Genomic DNA, 17941 nt, shown 5'->3' with positions numbered 1-17941 from the left:
CGCGGGCGGAGGTGCCGCAGTACCGCCGCCGGCCTCGGGGGCAGCGCCCGGCCCCCGCGCCGCCACACCCGGCCCCGGCCCGGCCGTGCCTGCCCATGGCCCCCGCCGCCCCCGGCATGCTGCGGTTGACCTGCGTGGTGCTGCTGCTCGGCCGGGCCGCCCCGGCGGCAGGTAAGGGGCCGCCGGCCTGCGCTGTCATCGTCGCCGGGGAGCGGTTCCTGGGAAGCGGGCGAGGGGGCTGAGGGCAGCTGCGGCGGCGGGGCGAGGGGGGCAGACCTCAGGCGTCAGCTGCTTTGCTTGTGGGGATGGTGGTGCTTCCCTGCCCGGGCTTGCTGGCCATGACAGGGGACGGAGGCAGCTCCGGGCACCCTCTCGCCTCCCCTGACTTTATTCTCAGGCGCTGCGACCCTAGTGCTTGCAGTGAAGCTGGGGCATCCCGGGCAGCCTGGGTTCTGCTTTGCACTTCCTAACCCAAAAACTGCATTTCTCCTTCCTCCGCTGACCCAGCGCAGCGGGTCACAAGGCACCTGGGCAGCCTCTTGTCCCTCGCTAGGGTAGCCTCGCTGTGCTGCATTCTGCAAAGAGAGATCCAAAAGGTAGAAGAAATCCCAGAATTGGATGAAATGTCTTGCTCCGCTGGTGACTCACTGGGTGACCTTGGGTTAGCCACTTAATCTGCAACTGCTGCAGCTATTGGGCTTCAGTACGGCCCTGGTTTGTAAAGCACTGTGATAACCTTCAAGGAGAAGTGCTAGATAAATGTGAGGTAGCTGGCTGTTTTTTTCCCAAGTTCTGCTGAAACAAAGCAGAGCGTAGCCTGAATCTTCTAGAGACCTCAAACCTGTCTGTGCCAGATTTCATCAGATCACAAGCATTTCTCTATTAACTCAAAAATCTGAACTCAGGGCCCTTCCTTGTGTTGTGGAATGGGAACAGTGGAGGTCTTTCTCAGGCAGTAATGTTACAGTTATTTCTCACAGTCCTTTTGCATCCAGATTTGCTCAGCATCTCCGGTCTGTGAAATAAAACATGAGCACTAAGTAAATGCTTTGGCTTCTCCTTCCACCCCATCCCAAGCTGATGGGTGCAGGAAAGGCAGCACAGGGGTTAGCTGACCCCAGTGCTCCCTCCGTATTACAGGTCATGGATGAGTGAGAAATGCAGCTTCTGAAGCTCAAAGATTCAGGTCCCTGTTAGCAATCTGGCGGCTGCTGAAAGAGAGGAGAAGGAAAGTCACCAGCATGAGAACCCCCACAGCTCTGCTGCTGTGCCCAGCATTGCCCCATTGCTCACCAGTGAGAGGAGAGCCAGGCAGAGCGCTGATGCAGGGAGGGAACATGCTCCGTGTTGGAGGCAAACAACCAGATCCTGTTCCCAGCTCTGCCCCAATTACAGCTTTCAGTGGTTGTTGCCTTTCCTTTTGTTTTATGGTTTTGGGGTTGGTGGGTTTTTTTTATTTTTAACATATGCAGGTCACTTAATCTTGTTGCACTGCTATTTTTTTTTTAAATTGAATGTATCCTTTCCATAAAACCTAACATCACTCACACCCTGCCCGTTGCAGTAGTTGTAAGAGCTGAAGTAAGTAGCTTGTGTAAATGTGGCAGAGAAGATAACAGCGAGCGATCCAAAGCAGCAGGATCGCGGTATCACAGGTCCTGCACTTCTCACGCTTTGCTGTTTCATAGAATCATAGAGTAGTTTGCGTTGGAAGGACCTTTAAAGGTCATCTAGTCCAACCTCCCTGACATCTTCAACTAGACCAGGTTGCTCAAAGCCCCGCCCAACCTGACATTGAATGTTTCCAGGGATAGGGCATCTATGACCTTTCTGGGCAACCTGTTCCAGTGTTTCACCACCCTCATCGTAAAACATTTCTTCCTTATATCTAGTCTGAATCTACCCTCTTTTAGTTTAAAACCATTATCCCTTGTCCTGTCACTACTGGCCCTGCTAAAAAGTCTGTCCCCATCTTTCTTATAAGCCCCCTTTAAGTGTTGAAAGGCTGCTATAAGGTCTCCCCAGAGCCTTCTCATCTCCAGGCTGAACAACCCCAGCTCTCTCAGCCTGTCTTTATAGCAGGTGTTCCATCCCTCTGATCATTTTTGTGGCCCTTGTCTGGACCTGCTCCAACAGGTCCATGTCCTTCCTGTGCTGAGGGCTCCAGAGCTGGACACAGTACTCCAGGTGGGGTCTCACCAGAGCAGAGTAGAGGGGCAGAATCACCTCCCTCAACCTGCTGGTCACGCTTCTTTTGATGCAGCCCAAGATACGGTTGGCTTTCTGGGACACGAGTGCACATTGTCAGCTCATGTCCAGCTTTTCATCCGCCAATACACCCATGTCTCCTTCTCCTCAGGGCTGCTCTCCATCCCTTCCTCCCCCAGCCTGTATTGATACCGGGGATTGCCCCAACCCAGGTGCAGGACCTTGCACTTGACCTTGTTGAACCTCATGAGGTTCATATAGGCCCACTTCTCGAGCTTGTCCAGGTCCCTCTAGATGGCAATCGATGTGTCACTAGGGCATGGTACAAGTTTCATTTACACTGGGATTTTTGTTCCTTTCCTGGAAAAGGAAGTCAGTGGTGGACCATAGAGAAGCAGTAGCTGGTACTGAGGTTTTTCTGTTCAGTTAGAAGGAAGGTGGGGACGACTTGTGGGTCAACAGAGCTGACGAAGGAATCTATTGGATGAAATCTTACCTGAGTTTGAAAGTTCATTTTTTTAAAGCAGAGATTAGAGCTGAGCTTGACTTTCTTCCAGTAGCTGGAAGTTTAGTGACCATGTTAGATCATTAGTGACACTGAACCTACAGCCAGTGCCCAGCTCTGCCTGTAAAACCTCATCAAAGTTTTTGTGATGTTCTACTCTATGAACATTTTTAGGACCCGGTCTAACATGTGGTTTAATGCTCTTTGTTTGAACTCATATATACATGCAACAGTTTCTGTTCCAGGTTTTTAAATGGTTAAAAAAAAAAAAAAAAGGTGGTAAAGTTTTTGCTGGGATGAGTGTCATTGTGAGTCACATAACTACAGCTGACTAGTTAAAATTTGTAAATAAATAAATTAAATAAAAAATTCAATACAACAAGGTTTGGTGGTTTTTGTTTTTTTTTCCTTCTGATTTCCACAGAGGAGTATGGTCTGGAAATAACCAACAATGGTCCCATCACAACAGGAGCTCAAGCTACTGTTCACGCCAGTCTAAGTATGAAGAATGACAGTATCACATCAAACTTGTATCACTTTAACTGGATTTATGCTCCTCTGATTCTGATAGAGAAATCCGAGCAGCGGTTTAACTCCGTAATTAATGTGACCGGTGAATTTCCTGGGACTTTTCCTATATCTGTCTGGGTGACTCATAGAAACTGTTGGTTATGTCGGCCGGTTGCTAGAAATGTCACCGTGCTTCAGATTACAGGTAAAATGGCTTTACAACTTCTATGTCTTCAGGAAGTCAGTTTGTATCAGGATGCTTGCTGCCTTTGGTAGCATCAGAAAAATAAAAGCCAGGCGTATGTACGGTGTCTGCCAGCAGAGTTTGATTTGTGTAGCCCTTTGATTGAAGGTGGTTTTGGATGGCACTGTACTAATTGGGCCATGCTGTAGTCTACCTACATCCAGGACGCAAGTGTGATCCTGCCCATGTTTTCCTGCCTCTGTCACTTAGAGAAACTGAACTAGAAACCAGATGCTTCAGTAGCTGCAGTTCACACATCAGCGTTGTTCAGTGATGTCCAGACTCCTAAAACAATGCTTCCTGTACTGCTTCCTGGCATATCTAGTGTTAAAGTTAGGAGGGCCAGCAGCAGTGACAATGTACTGATTTTCCCTGTTGCATGACACAGCAAAAACTTAGGCCATCAGCACAACAGAGCCATTACATTTTCTTTTAAAGTTCTGACTGAGTGCACTGAAATTGGATCTGAAGTGATGGCTGCATTTCCAAATATTGCTAAATGCAATTTCAGCTTACGGGGAATATTCATAACCATAAGCACGCATTTTTTGACAAACTGACCAATGGTGCAGTATGGTTAACCTAATCTCTGATACAGATATCATCTGACAGCTTCCCACAATCCCTTCTTTCAGAGACTACGTCCCTCCAACCACGTATCCCAATGCTCTACTTATATACTTCAAAATAGACCCAGCTCCCAGCCAAAGATAAGGACATGCATGAGGACAAAAGAGCTAACCATAGGGCATAGCTAACATTTTGGGGAATAGCTATTGAAATTTTTCTTTGAGAAACACCAAGCTTTATAAAAGTATACATGAGATCTTTTCTCTCTTAAGAACTGCTGCCTTGCTGAATATCTACTTATTCCTTTCTCACTTTGCACTGTCTTATATTCTCATGCCCCTAACAAAAGGGATAGAAGCTTTCTATAGCTGAGAAAGGCAAGGTCCCATTGTAGCTTTCTGCCTTCCCCAAGCAAGAGCACCCAGAGGGGCTTCACGGGGGCCCAAAGGTAGCTGCCAATAACTCATAAATTACAACTCCAGTTAGTAAGTCACCAGCCCCATTCTGAAGCAGTAATTGATTCTTATTCGTGCATCATCAAGAGAATAGTTAACCAGATGTAATGAATTTTTAACAAGGTGAGAGTCTGTTACTGGTAATTAATATCCCATTAATTTTATAATTAGCTGATAAGTGTATCATCATAATACCTCTTTATTCATAGGTTAGAGAGGTTTTTTTAGATCAGCCTTTGCCAGTCCTTGTAAACAAACTTGAGCAGAGGATCTCTCGCAGACATCAAAACCAAAATTTCACCCTTTATGTATTCACAATATATAGCACATCTGTTATTCACGGTAGTCAAATTTTCATTTCTGTGGACATAGATAAATCTAAAAAACAAAAACCAGCAACATAAAAAGCCCACAAACCCACCAAACAAAAACCACCACCCCAAACATGAAGGGCATGTATACTGGTTTGATTCTGAATCCCTTGATCTAAACATTTGATGTTAATCCCCGTTCTTTTTGAATCAATAGTAAAAAATTGATATTCACTTCAATCAGTCCAGGATTATTTCTCTTATTTCTATTAGAAGCTTTATCATGGCCCATTGTATAACCCTAAATAAGTAATTTAATCTCTCTGCCTCACTAACACATGTAACAACACCGAGTAATAGATATAAAATACACTTAACCACTTGGACTAGGACACAGAAAGACTTATGCGGTACATTTTAAATAATGTTTTGATACTCACACAGAACATGCTATGAAAGTGATATATGCTGTCATTCTTTCTCCACCTTATTATTCTGCAGAATTCATAACCGGGAATCTCACCATTGCTCAGATAGAAGACAGTAGATTTATCACGCGTGGTTCTAGTTCTTCCACAGGCGCCGTGACCCGGATTTCTTTCTGTCTTCATGACCCAAGTCATTACTTCAAGTCAGCATCATTTGTCTACAACTGGGATTTTGGAGATGGGTAGGTGTGGTTACTTTGTCTGCTTTAATGAGTATTCAAGATGGCTCTGATTCAGATGCTCATCTAGAGAACAATCCTGATTAAATCATGGGACAAAGCATACACCTTTGTGAGTTGGTACCTTCTTAGCATGTCAGCCAGGTGAATTAGGAAAACTTTAGCACAGAAGTCACTACATGCTCACAAAAAGTTGATGTTTTAAAGACCTAAATTTCTTGTTCAAATATATGCTTAGGTGTATTACTGTGTGTGCAATGAGGCAAACTGAACTGAATGAACTAGAAAAATTAACATTGTAAATTGTTATTTTAAAACATCATTATGCCAGCAGCTCTCCATTAGCAGGTTGTTGTTGTTGAATATGTGAATAATTTGTGCACTTAAGGAAACTGGCAGCAATATACTGTCTCGTGGTTGGGCAGTAAGTAGCTGTTACTATGGCCGGCTACCCATAAATATACCACAGCTTGGGTGAGGAGATTTGAAAATGTATAGATCTCTCCAAAAATATGGAGGTGCACGTTAACACACACCTAATGCTTACCTAATAACAAAATGGAGGGGGAAAAAACCCCAACATAGCTCATAACCATCAGAAATAAAACCATGGGTAGTATCTAGCCCTTAAGCCACTCTGCAGTAGGGAGGAAAAACACCATTCAGTTATTTTCCTTCTCTGAGGACGAATATATGCCCAATACAAATAAGGGTATACAAATAGAAATGTAAGCTTTAGTCTCTGAATACTAAAGTTTTTGTTTCTTTCTTTCTCCCCTCACCTTAGTTTTTCAGTTAGCTTATAATCTACCTGCTATAAAGGTAGTTTTCATAATTTACTGACTATTCCTATTCCATTTTGTGAATTCTTTTAGCGTTATCTTTAGTTTCTTCAATTAAAAATGCATAAATATACTCTGTGTCTTATACTAATTGTAGTTTTATTGGTAATGCCACAGACATTAATCCTTATTGATATGCACATAAAGCAGAGTTAGAATCACAGCCGACTGTGATTGTCTGTAATGTCTATAAATGTCACAACATTGTCTATAAAGAAAATATATTTGAGCTTGCTCCTTTTTAATTCAGATATATGCAAGGACTTGGTAAAAGGCAATTTTGATTCTAAAGCTTTTCATGTTACACATAGGGTTTATCGGATTACTAAGGAACCCTTTGTCTACTATAACTGCTCTACCATGGGGAATCGCACGGTGCACCTGAAAGTCATAGCTGAATGGGAGCAAATTGGAAGCATCATACATGAAAGAGAAACGGTGCAGAAAACTGGTGATTTTACCACTGCTCTGGAGCTGTTAGGTAATGATAAAACATTTTGCATACTCAAAACAGAACTCGCTATATATGTACAGATACAATCTAGCCTTAATGTGATAATACAACTTCAGCGTTGTTTCACATGCAAGAACTGGTCAACATTATTCAATGAAGAGTTTCCATTACAAAATACACTTTGCACTGTACAAGTGCAGAAAAAATGGGGGGAAATATATAAAATCTTCTGCTTCTTTTTCATTTACCAAACATTTCACTGTCTTTTGTAAAAGTCTCACATAAACTTAAAACTTACAATAAAATGTTTACCGTAACTTATGGAGGATTTGTTTGTTTAATTTATGCCAGCTATGCCTGAAAAGTACCTTAGTTAAAATAAGCATTAGGAAAGTCTCATTGATTTGTTCAGCTTCTGGAGTAAATAAACACATAAGTAAAAATGTACAGGATTAATAAATTAGTTGATTATATGTTAAAATCATAGAATCATAGAATACCAGGTTGGAAGGGACCTCGAGCATCATCTGGTCCAACCTTTCTAGCACAGTCTAGACGAGATGCCCCAGCACCATGTCCAGCTGAGTCTTAAACGTGTTCAGCGTAGCGGAGTCAACCACTTCCCTGGGGAGATTATTCCAATGATTGACTGTTCTCATGGTGAAAAATTTTCCTCTCGTTTCCAAATGAGAATGTTAAAAAGAAATCACAAAACATTCAGAAAACTTAAAACAACTCTACCACTAGGTTTCCTTTTTGAGTGTAAGGCAAGTATTATTATTTGTGTGACTGATGGAGCTAAAATTCGTGAAGACTATGAAAACAAACCTTCACTGGAAAACCAGCGAATTTCAAGTTTACATGTGGAGTGTGACATGCTTTTTTTTTTCCTTCCTCTCAGATGCCGTTAAAAGTATTAATGTAGTGGGCTCCAGAGAGACGCACGTAATGGAAAACTTGAGCTTATCTCTTCATATCAATGGCACGTAAGTAGCAAACACACTTTCTTTCCCCAAAAATCATTGCCTATTTAAGTGTTTTTCCCCACTATTTCCTTAAAATAGTCAGTTGCACCCCACAGAACTGTTTCTTAAAGCAAAAAAGAAATTTTCTTTGAACAAAATACTGTTGAATATTGCTTTTTCATTACTTGAAATACCACGAACTCTAAGAGCCTGCATCTTCACAGAAAAGTAGTATGTATGTATGTAAAGCAAATGTTATTTTTATATCTTTGTAAAGAGATGTTAAAAGAGAACTAGCCAGAGAAAGATAGTGGGAAAAATTACATTTTAAAACTTCTTTTTGAGTTTTTCTCCCTGACCAATTTCCCCACCATTGAATTAAACCGCATTCAGAGTCCAGGCACATGGGAGTAATGGGTTTGGGGAATAATTTTGGCAAAGTTAAGATTACCACAAGATGAATAAGACAGAGAGGCTCCATGCAGTGAGGATTATAGGAATATAGGAGAGTCACGAGCACCTTGATCCTAGCACAAGCTCTCTCAAGCTGCAGTATTTAGAACACATCAGAGTTTTTTTGTATGGCAGAAGCATTTTAAATACCCTTGAAACACTCAGGAAATCTCCTTCACCATAAAAACTCCATGACTACAGAAGTCATTTATTCTCCAGAAGAGTGATACTTTCATGTTCTCATACTGGGAGCTGTTTAGGCTAATGCTGGATTTAAAAAAGGAAAAGGAAAAGGAAAAAAAGGAAGAAGAAAAAAAAAAGAAAAAAAACCCAGCAGGGCTGCTAGTAGGGATGTAGGATGGAGGGAGCAGCACCCAACACAGAGTCATTGCCAAAGGCATAAATAGTCCCAGTAGACAAAGCAGCACAGTTTGCATTCAGAAAGCGAATAGCACATTGGCAGGAGTGGAAACTGGAGATGGCATACAAGTAGCTATGAACAGCCAAAATCATTACAGGCAAACCTGAGATCCCTAAAAGCAGGCTTGGTTTTAGGATGGACAATGTTTGCCAGACCTAACCTCCTAGCCACAGGACTGGGACTGATGCAATAGGAGTTTATGGGAGAGGAACAATGACAAAGGCTTGAGAGAGGGGTTATCAAAAACAAAGCTAGAAAATGAGCTAGACACATTGCTGCTTTCTTTAGCAGAGAATGTTCCAAAGAGATAAGGAACAAAATGCTAATAAGATGGGGTAAAGAAAAGCTCTATCTGTTGTCAGAATCAAAGTCCATAGTGCATAAGGTGAGTCCAAGCAAAATCAGTTGGAACAAGGATCTGAAAATGTAAATAAAAGGCATCAACTAGACATGGTGAGAAGACACATGGCCATAAAGTGGATTGCACCTAGATGGCTAGATAGCAAATAAAAACCTTTCTGTTATTGTAAGGGAGTACTGTGATCCTTACAATTTATTTACCTTTTCCAGCCATTAGTCCATTGTACAGAGCTCATTTTACATTCTTTCCAGTTTTGGTTGTGGGGTTTTTTTAATCAGAAGAGTCTTGGGCGTACTTCAGTAGCACAGACAGCGATCTCCACTGTGTGAAAAGGACAAAGGAAAAACAACCTATACTCCCTCGGAAGGATGGGGAAAAAAGGTTCCTTTCATCTTTATTGGAGAAGAACTGTAGGGTTTTCTACACACAATGGCCTGCCTATGACCCACACAGGTATTTAGCTCTCAGCTGAAAGGCTTGCTTTTATGGAAGCATCACAAAGAACTTTTTCAGTTGACAAATGCTATAAACCAAACAATTATGCAATTAATTACTTCTCTATTTGTATTTAGATTAACTTCGTTATTTTAAAAATTACTATGCTATTTTAACGAAGTGATTCATCAGCTCTTAGCTGAAATTTTTTGCAAAGTTTTCACCTAATTTTTGTTTTCTTTTTGTTTCTGTCATTTCAGCCCACCGCTGGCATTATGCTGGCTTATAAAGTCTGAGTGCATTCCACTTGAAGGTGAAAAATGCCATCTGGTGGTGATTAATGGCTCCTGCTACAATCTCAGCCATACCTTCAGCGATGCTGGACAGTATTGCCTCAGTGTCAGAGTGGAGAACGGTGTGACGATGCTGCAGACATACCATGAAATAAAAGTGTGGCCAACAGGTGAGGAGCAGCTAGTCTGAGCAGCATGGAGATTCCCACCTGTCAGGGAACCGAGAGTCTCAAACATGTCAGGGACAATTACTAGCCTACAGATGAGGTTTCTGGAAACTGGTATAGATCCCTGAGAGCATAGGAAGCATGAAGAGAAAGGAGAGCCTATAACGTGCCTACTGTAATTGCTCTGAGTTTCTTGCATCCTGCTGAACCCTTAGTCTCAAGAGCATCTTGAAGCTAATGAGTTTCCTGGGAAGGCTGAGTTACTTAAATTACATATTTTTCAGTTTAAATAGCCTGGCTCTTGTAGCTAGAGAGGATAACTAGGAAAACATATGTGTCTGTAACACTCCCTTAATTAAGCAGTCTCAATTCTTCTTTTTGTTTAGTTTAGTTATTTTTTTTTAAGGGTAGATTTTTCTAGGCCTCCATTTCATTACAGGTTTCTGTCCCCCCAGCCAGCAATCCCTGCTGGCTCCCCCACACATGCTCACACATGCCCTTCTTGGGTCCCTGAATCATCTGAGAAAGTGGTTAGGTGGCCAAGTGAAGAGGACCTGACCAGGGGACAGCCAGGCTGTGATACAGGATGGTTATACCACCTCACCATGGGCCAGCACTTATATACAGACAGGGCAGCTCACTCCAGAAGGCACTGGTGTGCAACCAGGACTAAGTGTGCAAATCCTCTTTGCTGGATGCTGGTAGCTGCTGTAAAGATGAGGTTCCTTCCTATCCTCTCGGGGTACCACAAAGGTACAAACACCCTGGGGAGTTAGGGCTAACGTATGTAACTGTGTGGGTTTTTTTAGGCTGTTCAAGGGAAAAGAGGAGTAAAAAGGGCAAGACCCTTACAACCTCACAACCCCGCATTCCCACTTCTAAGATTTCGGAAGGACCTGAAGTGCTCTGGGCTGAAAAATTTATTCCCTGTTAGACACACGTCCTTTGTTCTAAAAATACAAAAACTTTTCCTAAAACATTGTTTCCTTCTCACTGTTGCCTCTTCTCAGTGTATTGTATCACTCTGGGAATGTGCCCTTGTGCTCTTTCCTAGGGATCCACCCGGCTTTCTTTGTCCTGCTCTGCATCGCTCTGGTTTCAGTGATGCTAGGACTGGTGCTGTACACGACCTTTCGAAGTAACACACAGCAAAAAGATCTCGTGGAGGTATTCAGTTACTCTTACTTTGGGCTGGGATAGTAATTAGATACGTTTCAGCCATGTCCCTTCTTTAATCCCCAGACAAACAGAGCGGGAGGGAGCAATTTCCCTGGTATGTCTGATCCGTTCCATGGAAAAATCTGAGCAGTGTAGGCAAACGCCTTAAGCAACAGGCATGCTTCTGGCTTGTTGTGGAGAACTGTAGCTATAATTCAAGTTGCCAGGGCTATCATGGGCAGTTTGTTAATATTCCCAAGCAGGTACTTACATCAAAGTATCCCTTCCAGAGGATCTGCCTCATAGCGGTCACATGAAAGAAAGCACAGGGACAGTGAGAGAGGATACAGGATAGTAAAACCGGGTGGGTACGTTACCTAAAGCAGCACTAAATTGTCACCTGACCCTAGTACGTGACCTTTATCTTCCCAGCTCCCTTCCATCTCTGGTGTAGCTTTCACTTGCTACATTATCGTATTTGTAATAAGCATGAGCTCCTACATCAAAAGTAGCTTTCGTGGCCCTTTGGAAAGTACCTAATACACTTTACATCATGCCACACAATATGAGTAATATACCTCTAGAGAGACTGCCTGTGAGCCAGGTGTACAGCAGGTATAAATCAGAAGTCTATTTGAAGTTGGTGACTGACTGAAACTGGTTGAGGACCACGTGCCATTTCTGGTCCAAAGTATTCTTGCTGGACTCAATAGAGCCAGTAGGACCCAAATTAAAAATGATCTCTTTGATGTTCCTTTTCCAGGTAGCTGACTTCGACTTTTCTCCACTGTCTGATAAAAACTTGTCCTCTCATTCGGAGTCAGGCTGTGGCCAAATATGTTGCAGATTATGTTTTCTTCGGTCATCTCAAGAAGCTGACAGGGAGAGTCATGAACTTCTACATTCTTTTTACAAGCCAGTCAAAACGTACACAGTGTGAAGAGCACAATTGCACTTTGGATACACTAACTGCCGAGTTTAACTTCCTCACTTATGATGAGTTAAAAGCCCAGTGCTGCATGAATGGTTTGGTTTTGTCAATGCAATGAGGTTAACCACTTTAAGTCCAGCACTTGAGCATTTCATTCTCTGAACTAAAAAAGAGCAAGCCCTGAAACACAGTAAAAGTATCTTTGTATTTTTAAATTATATGGGTGTGTACATTTACAGCTGTAAATGCAGCCTTTTATTCTTATGAAAGATTGTTTTATGTGCAGGTTTGCTAAACTCACTACCTCTTGTAATTTCTCTGTTCCTTCTGCTGTCTGTTTCAAAGAAGAAAATGCTTAAGAGAAACATACCTTTCTTTCCTATGTTACAACAATATTACTGGAAATGAAAGTCACCCAAAATGCTGTTGAATGTGTATTTGTTCTAAAAAGGAACTGACTTGTCCAGGTTGAGAACGGCCTAGGTTCTTCCAATGAACCAGGCTACCTAATGATGTTGTCTTTTTTCCTCCTGTCTTAAAAGACCCGTTTTTTAACTTAATGGGCTTCTGTGGGACTGTAGTAGCTGGTGACCTGCTCATGGAGAACTAGCTGCTAGCAGTATTCTGGTGGGATCGCAGCACGTGCTGTAGAAGACTCCACGTTTCCAGCACTTTGTGCATTAGTACACCACTCTAATCTGTATAAGTAGCTTTTTTTTTTTTTTTTCCCAGGCAGTTCATTCTTCTTTTCTTTCTTAAATTACTACCCAGCTAGTCACCAAACCACCTCTTCCAAAAAATGCAACAACCAGTAGCTCAAAGCTGCTCAGCAAAACATATTCAATTCAAATTCATAGTCAATGTTCAACGCTGCATAAACTCCATGCCTGTTGTAGACTATCTTCTACTATCAGCTTCCTGCTCAGCCAGGCTTCGCCCCTCGCTACGAGGCATTTCAGAGTACCCTGGAGGCTTTTAAACAAAAATGCCTTGGTGGCCATTTCTTTTTTTAAACGTGGCACACCTTCCCCACCTCTGATTTAAAGCCTATGGGTATCGTGGGCTTGGGGTTTTTCAAGTACGTCATAATTTCTCAAATGCACTGATTAGTAGATAATTGAATGTGAGCGGATTTGCCATGAGGTTTTCAGGGTGCTCATCTCACACATTCAACTTCTACATTTCCTCAGAGAAGCCCAGAGCTTCAGTTCCTGTGTGAACAAAATTACATGACCTCAGAAGGGCTTTATTAATCGACTTGATACATTCAAAATAGAATAGGATCACCTAAGATAACAGATGATCCAGTAAAACCAAGTTTTTGTCAAAAAGTACTTTATAGGGCAGAACTTCTTTTCACTTTTTCTTCTGAAGAGAAATTGTACTTATAAGCAAACTTGTTGATTAGGAGTGGTGTCCTTCGTATTCATTCTCAGTGCCCTGGTGTCAAACTCTTCAGTCATATTCAGTCACTGCTAAAAATGTGCCTCTCCTCAGCAAAGAAGCTATTGTTCTCAAGAGCTTCCATTTTATTGCTTATTCCTGAGATCCCAGCCATCTGAGCCACTGCCAAAGGTATGTGACTTGTTCTGGGATGTTAGTGTGTTCTGTAAATGGCTACACAGTCCTTGGGCACTGGAAATAACAGATTTCTGATGTGAAAAATGCAACTCAGAGTGCCGGTGGCCCTAGACAGACTGCACAGTGGATCTCTGCAGCCAGAAGTTTAGTTTGGGCTGCTTCTTCTTGTATCATGTTGGCGACAGACATGCGACCCTTGCTGCTATAACACACCTAAAGACAACCCCTTGGCACACTAATGAATGTCTATAAAGCCCTTTCTTCTCCATATTGCACTCCTAGCAAAGACAATAACCATAAGAGAGCAGACTCAGAAACAGGGGTCATTTGGGTTGGAGGAAGATCATATCAAAGGACTAAGACCTATGCTCTGCCCCATTTTCCATTAACACCCAGCTGATTCGAAGGGTATCACAGAGTGTTAGGCCATGAACATGGCTTCTTTGGTTTTGTGCCTCTGTGCTCTCCCCAGTCTGTCCAAGCGGAGATACAATTGATCATGCTAAACCTGGCTAAAGTGGATATCAACCCCCAGTGAAAAAAAAGAGGGACATGGAGTTAGTGATATAAAAAACAGGCCTAAGAAAATCCCCAATTTGCTATTGAGGAAAACAGAACAAATGCCCTTCAGAAGAACACTGGCTCTTATTCTCTTCCTAAAATGAGCAAAGGATGGCAAAGGAGTCAAATGATTCAGAAAGGTGGAAAAGATAAAGTGCTGCAAACTGGAAAGTCAACACTATCAAATAGTGGAAGATACTATTCAAGAGCAGATGGAAAAGAATAGAGGTTAGAAAGACATCTCTTGCAAAAAATAAGCTGTGGAGAAAGTACACTTAAAAGGGCATGTCAAGAAGCAAATTAACCAAGAAAATTTAAACAGCCTTAAAAAATTGAGGCACAAGTATGAGAAATATTCACACGAACATGTTCCCGAATCCAATATGAAACTGCTTCCTGCATAAAAGACTGATCTGTGGGTTCAATAAATGCCTCTAAAATTGAAGACAAAAGGTAATTGAGCGGTTCAGGATATGGCAAGGAGATTAGTGGGACGTAACAAGGATCAGCAGGAGGATTCATTTTGTTAACCTTAGAAATCAATGACCTGGAAAAAGGAATGTTCAGCAAAACGATGGAACTCACTGATTCAAAACAAGAGTCCAGTGAGTGCAAAGCCAAAGAGCGATTAAATTCAGGTGATAAGCCAGAGTGTGAGCAGATAAGAAGTTTATGCAATGAGGATTATTTACAAGGAAATGCATTTGAGGACAAAAACATTCTGGAAAGGCATAGTATAAAAACGCACAGTAAAGCAAAAGAACTTCTGTTATTCTGTCATATAAACAACGGTACTAGTTTGTGCAGTAGATGTGGGGACAAATTAGCCCTTTATCTTAATAGCAGAGCACAAGGCTCAGTGGCTGAACACGTCAAGGCTGAATTCTGTCTTTCATCTCTGGCAAGTAGGTTACACAGCCCAAGCCGTGACAACTCTGTATTTGCAAGACCTCTATTGCATTTGCTGGATGCTGTAGGAATGGAAATTGTTTCAGCAAGAGGAAGGTGAAGAACTTCATATTTAAATGTTCAGCACTATTATTAGATAATCAGCCAACACTTCACCTTGATTTTGGAAAGCCAGTGCCAGTTTCCGTGGAAACTGAAGTGCTATCCTGCAGCTGTCACAAAATTGTTTAAATCCTGCAGATCTCAGCTTTGACAGCCCACCGAACACTACAAATGTGGCTTTTTAAATTGCAGCCACCAACGTGGGGAACGCAGAAGTTCCAGAAACTTCTTGGGCCTCATCTTTCAGAGCTGGGTATGCTCATCGCCAGTATGCGTAATTCCTACAGCAGCGTGCGTAAGGGGAGCAGTCGCAGTATATAGTGGGTTTTGTACAAAATACCATAGTTGCACAACAACTGACACAACTACAAGAGAAAATTATACTAGAGCACTAGTGAAAGACTTCTCTGGTCCCACGACTACTCCAGCCAAGTAAATTTCTAATACATTTACTCACAGCAGTCCTGGGAGGCAGGGAAGTGATATTATCACTATTCACAAGAAGCAAAAGGGAGCCATACAGAGAGATGGAGCTTGCTCATGCAGAGGCAGGTATAGATACCTGCATAAAATTAAAGATGAAAAAGATTAAGGAACCATGCAGACCATCTACCTAATCTTGGTTCTTTTTACAGTCCGTGGAGCGAGGTAAGCACTACCTTCAGGTTGCCTTTTACAGACACCAACTTAGATATCATGCCTACCTACCGTGACTGTAACAAGGAGCCTGGGCATAGGACATGCAGTGTGGAGTTGCGATTTGTGGACTGCACAGCAGGTGTCTCCCAATGCACAAAAATATTTCCACTATATTCACACCCCCACGATGGCAGGCGTGAGCCGCTGATAAGACTTTCAGTGAATATTTTTATGCACGCCTCGCTGTGGCATGTAAGCTAAATGCACAACCAGATTCAATAAAAGATGCATAGTATTCACAATACAAGTACCATAGTTTCGGGCACCACCCCAAGCAGCTATGAGAAATGACTCAGTGTCGATCGCTACACACAGAAACACTTGCCCTGTGCGGGGTGAGCCCCACATATCTTGCTGGAAGGAGATGGATGGACAGACTGAGCAAGTTGTGCAGGCAGTAGTGCTCCTGGGAGAGAGCGTTCTGTGCTTTATTCAATGCACTTGACACAACACCACCCTGTTCCCCAGTCCCTTATGTCAATGGGACACATACTGCGTGATTAAAAACTGGGGGGACTGAGCCCATCCCTGTGAATGAAAGCAGTATCATTTTCCATAAAGGACAGTAACTGTGAAGTTTCAGTCTACAATGACTGATCTTAAATTAAGGAAAATGAAGAAAGCAGCCCACAGTACAAACCACAGCTGAGTGTGAACATTGCTTGAAATCACTTGGAGGTCTCCCTTGCTTCAGTGGAAGGTCTCAGAAACGGGGAAGCAGAAGCAGCAACAAACAGGCACATTCTGGTTTAATAGCTCTATAAGCTCAGTCCTTCCTGGTAATATGAATTAGGACTCTGTCATTTAAAGCTTCTTTTCAGCTACAATTTAGATACAAAATGAGAACAGACCACAGCAATAAAAGGTCTCTTATCTGATCAACAGCATGTACTTAATAGCAAAAAAAAAAAAAATTATACCATAGGTTTTTAATGCCTTTTCAGTTTCCTGTCCTTAATCTAGTCTTCTTTCATTATATGCAAAGGACTTATAATATTTTTAATTAAATCAAAAAGGAAAAAATAATCTAAAAAATCCAAATGCACTCACTAATTAAATAGCAATGCCCTTACTTTCATTCATGCAATCTTGACAAATTACAGTCTTCCCATACTAATTAACTTCAAGTTTAATGGATTTCTCTCACCACCCCAAGCTATGTAACAAAACATAACATGCTCAATTTAACAAAAATAAGCCAATATTGAAACTGGCTGCTTTGATTCTGCTTCAGCAAAGCACTCAAACACATGCTTAAGTGCAAACACAGGAGCAGACTTGGAGGAGCAGCTCCTTGAGGTGGTGGAAAGGGTCTGAAGCCTCGCTTCAGTGGGAGAGCCCAGTTCTCAGGACCACATCAAATGGCCTACAGCGAGCACCTGCATCTGGAGAGCTGGTGTCTAATGCAAAACCCATTTCTTAGCCCACTATCAGATTTTTTTCACGTGCAATGAATTCACTTGCAATTCACACTTGCAATGAATCCAGAGCATTTCCATGGGTCACAGGGGGCAAACAGGACTGGTTTATGAGAGGCAGCGTGGCATGTTCTCTGCCGCCCCAGGCGAGTGCCCTGTGCAGGAACGCTGCAGCCATAAAGGCAGATCTGCGTTTCTGAACTATTCCCAACAACACGCAGAGCAGTTCCTGGGAGGCTCTGTATTTGCATGTTAAAGTGTTTTATTGTATTTCATTAGACCATTAAAGTAAGGTATTTCTGTTATTAAATAATCTGTATGCTTGTGGAGTTGATCAAGGTTTTAAGAAAGTAAATTTGAGTGGAAACATTGTGGGAAAATAGGAGAGCTGTTAACCAAGGTGGTATCAGAAAGTGAATGGCAGCCCCTGATCCTGGGGGACAGAAGTGGGTCAATATAGTCCCCCGAGCCACCAGGGAAAGACTTGGACTTTTGTTACAGCTTGAGTTTTGAATCTGAAATTATTCCAGGTAGACCTACTTGTGATATTTTGAGTTCTTACTTGTGACTTTTTTCTCCCTCTAACAGCAGTAGGATAGTAATGGTCTACCCTGTCAAACAAACGCAAGGTTTCACTTCTGGATAAAATTATTCATACTCGGTAAGATGAGTGTTTCATACCACAGGTCCACCTCCACAAAAGGAGTGAGGCATCCATTTC

At 42.2% G+C, this 17941-nt stretch overlaps 1 protein-coding gene across 1 annotated transcript; it reads left to right on the top strand.

The window, feature by feature from the left end:
- Positions 1 to 95: 95 nt before the first annotated feature.
- Positions 96 to 11959, top strand: TMEM130 (transmembrane protein 130; the record flags this gene model as incomplete). The annotated part of the gene is made up of 8 exons (XM_082311920.1): positions 96 to 171; positions 3138 to 3428; positions 5305 to 5473; positions 6624 to 6793; positions 7668 to 7752; positions 9662 to 9864; positions 10916 to 11028; positions 11783 to 11959. 8 exons carry the CDS (start codon positions 96 to 98, stop codon positions 11957 to 11959), a joined length of 1284 nt encoding a protein of 427 aa, XP_082168046.1.
- Between the last annotated feature and the right edge of the window lie 5982 nt (positions 11960 to 17941).

This window comes from Platalea leucorodia (assembly GCF_965183815.1).
Source record: "Platalea leucorodia genome assembly, chromosome: 5".
Classification (NCBI taxonomy): Eukaryota; Metazoa; Chordata; class Aves; order Pelecaniformes; family Threskiornithidae; genus Platalea; species Platalea leucorodia.
Note: the sequence above shows the minus strand (reverse complement) of the source record. Positions and strands in the feature narration are given on the sequence as shown.